Here is a 7682-nt window from a genome sequence, read left to right as displayed (position 1 = left end):
GCGCTCAGGATTGGCAGCTGAAATTAGAGCTGTGGGGCAGGTTGGCATGGGCGGGCGTTTTGGTCACCCTGGTCATGCAAGACCCACCAAGCACCAAGCTGACCTGTCTGTGCTTCCATGCTTTGGGGCTGTGTTTCTGACTGGTTTATGAAGCAGCATGTTCTTATACACACTGCTCCTACATATGCTTTAAAATGTTGATTTTCTAAAGGAAGCTCAGGACATAAACTTGTCTGCAGGGAGAGCACATCCCTCCATCACAGCTATGCATATGTAACAGAAAACCTATAGCCAGAAAAGTATTTTCATAATCATAGAATATCCCAAGTTGGAAGGGACCCACAAGGATGACTGAGTCCAACTCCTGGCACAACACAGGTCTACCCAAAAATTCAGACCATATGACTAAGAGCACAGTCCAAACACGTCTTAAACTCCGACAGGCTTGGTGCCATGACTACGACTCTGGGGAGCCTGTTCCAGTGTGTGACAACCCTCTCAGTGAAGAACCTCTTCCTGATATCCAGCCTGAACCTCCCGTCACAGCCTGACACCATTCCCTCAGGTCCCATTGCTGGTCACTAAAGAGAACACCTATTTTGAACACCTGGAACTGTATTAATACAGATAAATTATGGCTGGGAATGAACTTAATCCAATTGCTCAAAAAAGAAAAAAAAAAAAAAAAAGGAAGTTGCAGAAATTAGCATGGTTCCAACTCCTGTAAATCAGTAAGATAAGCACTGGATTTAGTGCCTGGAACACCAGATCTGAAATTTCAAAGCCCACGCCCCATTTGTTCTATAAATTAGACTTTCTTGCCATGGAGAAAGGTATAAGCTTCAAAGTTAACCTCCTCAAACATGGGGAAGCAGCATTTTGCCACACCTCCCCCTTTTTTAACTTTTATTTTTAAAGATGGAGCAGCTGTTGTCTCTTCAGTATTTGGGTACAGCAACGGCAAAGATTCAGCTAAAGTAAGGATTTAACCAGAGAGCAGATCATACACAAATCACACACAAGAGCATAGATACTGATGCTAAAAGACATATCCTACTACAAGAAACTACTCAACTTAGTTGTTACAACTGCAAAAATAAGCAATTAAACCACATGGCTTATTTTTAGGTTTATGGGTAAAACAGCAGGAGTTCAGTAATCCCCAATACAGCAGGAGGCTGCACAAAAATGGATATTCACTAGCACAACTTTAAGCATCAGTAAAACAGAATCCTTCCTATTTCAACACAATGGATCTTCCATTCTTTGCCGAAGTACTTATTTACTTGCTGCACTTGTGGGTACCACAGTGGCAATCCATTTGGGAAGCATTACATTTGAGTTTTGTAAAATACCTTCCTAATTCTGAGGTATCCAATGTTGTTCTGGACAATTTGACTGCTGCTGAGAAGTTTTAGGACAGCCAGGTTAGATCTTGCTTTCAGGTATGTTCTTAAAGGTACTGAATTCATCAACAACTTCAAAATTCAAGAGAATAAATGGTGTATGCTCTGGAGATATGAGATAAAGTTCAAGACAAAAAAAAATCATGCAGGGACCCACATGCAGAAAAAAACTGCAATGAAATATTTTCTAAGACAGAATTGCTGCTATCAGTGAAGTAAAATGGGTAGAGATCATTAAAAAATCCTGTTCCCAGGCTTTGAGCAGGTTGATTGGTGGCTGCCTCGGTCATAGCGACCATGAAGTGGTTGAGTTCAACATTTATGGTGACAGAAGGAAAAGTGCCACCAAAACCTCATCCCTAGATATGGGGAAAGCGGACTTCAGGCTGCTCAGGGAACTAGTCAGTAAGGTCCCCTGGGAAACTGCTCTTGAAGGCCTCGATGTCCACCAGTGCTGGTCACTCTTTAAGCGATGCCTCCTAGAAGCACAAGATAAGGCAATTCCAAAATATCGCAAGTCAGGCAGGTGGGGCAGGAAGCCGGCGTGGCTGACCAGGAACATTCTAATGGAGATTAGGCGGAAACAGAGAGTGTTTCGCTACTGGAAGGAGGGCCAGGCATCATGGAAAGAATACAGGGATGCTGTTCGTGTTTGTAGGGAGAAAGTTCGAGTGGCCAAAGCACAGCTAGAGTTGAAGCTGGCTGTGTCTGTGAGAGAAAATAAAAAGGGTTTTTTTAGATATGTAAATGGAAAAAGGAGAACTAAAGAAAACATAGGGCCGCTCCTTGATAGGGAAGGTCTCCTCACAGACGATGACGTAGGCAAAGCAGAGACGCTTAACGCCTTCTTTGCCTCTGTCTTCAATGCCGATGATGGGCTTCGGGACCCAGGGTGCCCTGAGCTGGAGGACCGGGACGGTGGGGATGACAAACTCCCAACTGACCCTGAATGTGTGCGGGATTTGCTACTCCACCTGGATCCCTACAAGTCCATGGGTCCGGATGGGATTCATCCCCGGGTGCTGAAAGAGCTGGCGGATGTCATCGCGGAACCTCTATCAATTATTTTTCAATGATCCTGGGAATTTGGAGAGGTCCCAGTAGACTGGAAGCTGGCAAATGTTGTGCCAATTTTCAAGAAGGGTCAGAAAGAAGACCCTAGCAATTACAGGCCTGTCAGTCTCACGTCAGTGCCTGGTAAAATCATGGAGAAGTTGGTTCTCGGACTTATTGAGGCGCACCTGGGGGACAAAGCAGTCATTGGTCCCAGCCAGCATGGGTTTGTGAAGGGTAGGTCCTGCCTAACTAACCTGATTTCCTTTTATGATAAGATCACCCGTATGGTGGACCAAGGGAAACCAGCTGATGTGATTTTTTTGGACTTCAGCAAGGCTTTTGACACGGTTTCCCATAGGATCCTACTGGACAAAATGTCCACCATACAGCTAAATAAAAACATCATACGATGGGTGAGCAATTGGCTAACGGGCAGGGCCCAAAGGGTTATGGTAAATGGAGCTGCGTCAGGCTGGTGGGCGGTCACCAGTGGGGTCCCTCAAGGCTCCATTTTAGGGCCGGTACTTTTCAATATTTTTATAAATGATCTGGATGTAGGAATAGAGGGTATTTTGAGCAAGTTTGCTGATGACACCAAACTTGGAGGAGTTGTGGACTCAAATGAGGGCGTAAAGGCCTTGCAGAGGGATCTGGACAGGTTGGAGAGCTGGGCGATCACCAACCGCATGAAGTTCAATAAGAGCAAGTGCCGGGTCCTGCACCTGGGACGGGGAAACCCTGGCTGCATGTACAGACTGGGCGATGAGACGCTGGAGAGCAGCCTAGAAGAGAGGGATCTGGGGGTCGTGGTAGACAGCAAGTTGAATATGAGCCAGCAGTGTGCCCTGGCAGCCAGGAGGGCCAATCGTATCCTGGGGTGCATCAAGAACGGCATCGCTAGTAGGTCAAGGGAGGTGATTGTCCCGCTCTACTCTGCGCTGGTGCGGCCTCACCTCGAGTACTGTGTGCAGTTCTGGGCACCACAGTATAAAAAGGACATGAAACTGTTGGAGAGTGTCCAGAGGAGGGCTACGAAGATGGTGAAAGGCCTGGAGGGGAAGACGTACGAGGAACGGCTGAGGTCACTGGGCCTGTTCAGCCTGGAGAAGAGGAGGCTGAGGGGAGACCTCATCGCAGTCTACAACTTCCTCGTAAGGGGTTGTCAAGAGGCAGGAGACCTTTTCTCCATTAACACTAGTGACAGGACCCGCGGGAACGGGGTTAAGCTGAGGCAGGGGAAATTTAGGCTGGACGTCAGGAGGGGCTTCTTCACAGAGAGGGTGGTTGCACACTGGAACAGGCTCCCCAGGGAAGTGGTCACTGCACCGAGCCTGTCTGAATTTAAGAAGAGATTGGACTGTGCACTTAGTCACATGGTCTGAACTTTTGGGTAGACCTGTGCGGTGTCAAGAGTTGGACTTGATGATCCTTAAGGGTCCCTTCCAACTCAGGATATTCTATGATTCTATGATTCTATGATTCTCATTTCAATCATGAAAGCACTTACCATTCTGACACAGCAGAATCTGTTTCTTAATCAGTACTGCCACCTTGTGAAGTTCTGCTAAATCAATTGGATTACCCAAGTTTCCAGGCATGCTCAAGATTCTTGTATATGACCAGTGGAAAGTACAGGGCCTCTTAAAACTGGACGCACCTACAGAGTACTTAAGACCCCATAAGCACTGCTTACTACACCGCACTGATCAAGCCAGCACAATCGCTTTTCATTGTTTCTTCATTCATGAAGAAATGGAGTCACCAATACACGATGAGGGGTATGATTTATGGGTAGCTTATAGCAATACAGTAAGTGAAAAACAGTAAGTAGCTACCTACCAAAACAGTTTTTGGATCCTGTTTTTCACGATCAAGCCTTCAGTATAAACCCTGTACCTCCATGAATGAATGATGGGAACAAAAATGTAAATAAGAGGAATTGCTGGTGATCTAGGTGCTTGCACTACACTTGTCAACAGATGTGTGGGACAGAGGCACCAAAGAAATGGAACATGCTCAGACCAGTCCAGGAATGGTTTAACATCACCAAGCTAGTAACAGAGCTAAAACCAGGAACGGTTCACACAGCTTTCTACACCAACTTGCAGTCACCATGACACTGTGGCATGTGTCTACACACCCTCAGACTTCATTTGGAGGGCAAGTGACAGCCACAGAAACAGTTCCTGCTGGAACAGGCAGCTCTTTCATCTGCAAAGCTAATGCATTTTAAGCAAAACATGTTCCACAAACCTCCTCTGTTTACAGTATCACTGATGGATTATTCAGACTGTAACTACCTCTTCCACTTCAACACATTCAATCAAGGTATTTGGCCACCCCTGCAGGGGTATATCAGCATAGTTCGACAGAGCATTGATTAATCCATTCACATTTAAATAGTATAAGAACCATGTAATTACTTTATTTCCACTTTTCATGTTTCAGTTAGAATATCAGCTTCAAAAATAAATGGATGGAGGGCAAATAAAGTTGTGGCATAATTAAACAGCAAGCCTAGTCAACTATAGTTCCACAGCTCAAACTCTAGGAATCATCTTTATTGAAGTTAAATAATGCACTCCTCTAACACACAACGAAAGGAGTAAGGTATTTCACCTAGAGATAGCATCTAAGATTACTGAAAGCATAGGAATAGACTAGAAAAAAAATTCCTGTTTCAAATGACACCAATATAGCAAAATAGCAAGTTGAAAAATATTTACAGAGATATCTACACAACATGCTTAACAGTGCTCATGGATTCTCCAATGTACTGAAACTGCTGGTAATATGGCAGACACCATTTCCTTCTCAAAGTCAGTTCTCTCCAGGAACAACCAGATCTCCCCTTCAAGTCCTAGTCCAATTAAGAACCTTCTTGTTGGTCTTCAATCTTTGGTGCCAGATAGTATTTTAAGTGTCCCATATCAGCAATCTTGTACTCCACAACTGGTAAAAGAAAAAAATGCAAAAGATTCTTCAGAAGAGCCATTCAGTCAAGACTTGTTACAGTTCTAAGGTGGAATATTTTACAAGGAGATTTTCAATGAGAGCTGCATTTACTTACCCAGAGGAACATCTGCAGACATGCTGAGTGTTACTGTAGGTGACAGAGGAGTAGCTTTGGTAAAAAAGTTCAAGTACCTCAGGGCAAAGGTCAGCTGGACTGGCTCATTCATCTCTATTGTAACCTAGAACAGCCAGATTAAAACATTTGGTAAATGCAAGCTGCAACAAGTACCCTGAAGTTTCTCAAATAATTCAGCACCACAGACCCAGAGACACCTCATGCAAAGGCAGCCAGTGGTATTCCCTACTTTGCTCTGCGGGCTGTTTGCAGACCCCATGGCTAAGAACCCAAAGCTGGCAGGAGTTTTTGACTTGGTTCTATAAATCAGAAAAATACGTGATCCAGTGGCCCACCTTTAGTCTCCAGTCATATTAGTAGAAAACTCAATGCTGAAGACACCACAGTAAGCATTAACTTACAGCTTCTTCTTCTTTGTCCACATTACTAGTCTGTGACAGCTTGATGTTTCCATTTCCTAGCTCCCCGTTAGCTGAAAATTTCACACCATCTTTTGCACAGGAGATGACAACTGCATCACCAATATGGCTGAGATCTCTACAGATACGTGCAAATTCGGCAGAAGGCATTTTCACTACACAACTATATTCCTGTTCCTGTAAAAAAAAAAAAAAAGTGACACAATGAAATTTTTATGAAGATTGGTATAGTCAATACACTAAAATTTACGCAGTCTTTAGGAAGGAAGTGTTACTATCTCAAACTATGTCCGACATTAACATGGAAAAACATGCTAAGAAACAGTCATTCAACTACTTACTGGAATTCCAAGCTGCTCCACATCAAGATCCATTAGCTTCATCTCATAATCAGAAACCTTTTCCTGATCTAAAGAAAAATCATAGCGTGACCAGGTGTTTCAAATAAACTACCCGTCAGGATCTAAGTTCTGTCCCCAACTTTTTATTGTCACACCTTAAGTGTGACAATAGGATCCACCTTGCTTGAAATCTAGGCAACATAAACGGACTTTTGTAGGTTGTAAGAGGAAAGCTGCCTGCTAAGATGTGCCTAGGAACATTTTTATGTAGCATAAGGAAGATTCCCTTTCAGATGAAGCACTGGTCAGGTAGACCAAGTTCACATTTCCAGGCCATTTAAGTTTCAGGTGAATCCTCCCATTTCTGACCACCCTCACAATCAGCACATACTGCTTGGTCTATGACTGCCTAAATTATTCTGGTAGCAAATGAGCTCTCCAATACAAGACTCACTTGGTGCTTCAAACACTAGAGCCAATGTATCCGCATTGTCTTCTGCTCTGAGCGTTATGATGTCTTCATTTCCAGCACATTTCAGTATTTTGGACATGCTACGGAAAAAACAAGCAGACCACTCGTGGGATTACAGAGAAAAAACACCAAGCCAGTTACCAATTGTGGCGTGCTAAAGCAAGTTTAACGAGAAGCTGTCAGCAACCTCGGGTGCAGTGAGGCTGCTCTACACTCCAAGAGCTACACACAGCCACTGGGCCGTTAGAGGCACAACCACCCCCGTATAGAGACTCGTCGCCCCGCCCGGGGCGGCAGCGGGGGGGGGGGGGGCTGCGGGCGCCATGGCGCCAAACCGCCGCGCTTTCCCGCCACAGCGAGCCGCGCGCATGGCGCCGCCAGTGACGTCACGGACCCCGCGCGCGCTGCGAAAAACGGCGCGAGAGCTCTGAGGAGAAGACGGGGGGGGGGGGCGCGCAGCGGGGCTCTGAGCTCCCCGAGCCGCTCCTGAGGGCGCGGGGACCCCTCGGCCCTCACACGCCGCTTCCCCCGAGCCCCAGCGGCCCCCGCTGCCCTCGGGCGCAGACCCGGGCCCACCCCGCGGCGGCCCTGCCGCTACCTGGAGAGGTTGACGCCCATGGCGATGTTGCGGTCGCAGCGGTAGGTGTCGAAGCCCTCGGAGCGCAGCGTGAGCTGCACCAGGGAGACGTGCGAAGAGTCCATGCTCTGCAGGCTGATGCCGCCCGAGCCCAGGTCCCAGCAGGCCTCGGTGATGAGGTCCTTGAGAGCCTCCAGCACTCGCTTGAGCACCGAGCCCTGCACCAGCCGCGCCTCGAACATCCTGGCGGCAGCAGCGGCGGCGGCAGCGGCGGCGGCGGCGGCAGCAGCGGCGGCGGCAGCAGCGGCGGCGGCAGCAGC

The 7682-nt window shown here is 46.8% G+C and overlaps 2 protein-coding genes across 4 annotated transcripts in view; one reads left to right on the top strand and one right to left on the bottom strand.

Moving 5' to 3' along the window:
• Positions 1-4856: 4856 nt before the first annotated feature.
• The window catches only part of PCNA (proliferating cell nuclear antigen), a 2956-nt gene continuing 130 nt past the window's right edge, over positions 4857-7682 (bottom strand). Inside the window, exons 2-7 of the mRNA XM_035344984.1 lie at positions 7384-7625; positions 6768-6865; positions 6314-6381; positions 5955-6149; positions 5533-5656; positions 4857-5414 (exon numbers count right to left, since the gene is read on the bottom strand). Of these exons, the coding sequence (XP_035200875.1) occupies positions 5332-5414; positions 5533-5656; positions 5955-6149; positions 6314-6381; positions 6768-6865; positions 7384-7604 (789 nt within the window). The 5' untranslated portion in view covers positions 7605-7625 and the 3' untranslated portion in view covers positions 4857-5331. The remainder of the gene's footprint in view (positions 5415-5532; positions 5657-5954; positions 6150-6313; positions 6382-6767; positions 6866-7383; positions 7626-7682) is intronic.
• The window catches only part of CDS2 (CDP-diacylglycerol synthase 2), a 25941-nt gene continuing 25930 nt past the window's right edge, over positions 7672-7682 (top strand). For all 3 annotated transcript variants that reach the window (XM_035344980.1, XM_035344977.1, XM_035344975.1), the window contains exon 1: positions 7672-7682. This exon is cut by the window's right edge and continues 70 nt beyond it. The gene's annotated coding sequence lies outside the window, so the exon portion shown is untranslated.

The sequence above is a fragment of the Oxyura jamaicensis genome, chromosome 22 (assembly GCF_011077185.1).
Source record: "Oxyura jamaicensis isolate SHBP4307 breed ruddy duck chromosome 22, BPBGC_Ojam_1.0, whole genome shotgun sequence".
NCBI lineage: Eukaryota > Metazoa > Chordata > Aves > Anseriformes > Anatidae > Oxyura > Oxyura jamaicensis.
The sequence above is the reverse complement of the archived record's forward strand: the minus strand, read 5'-3'. Positions and strand labels throughout refer to the sequence as shown.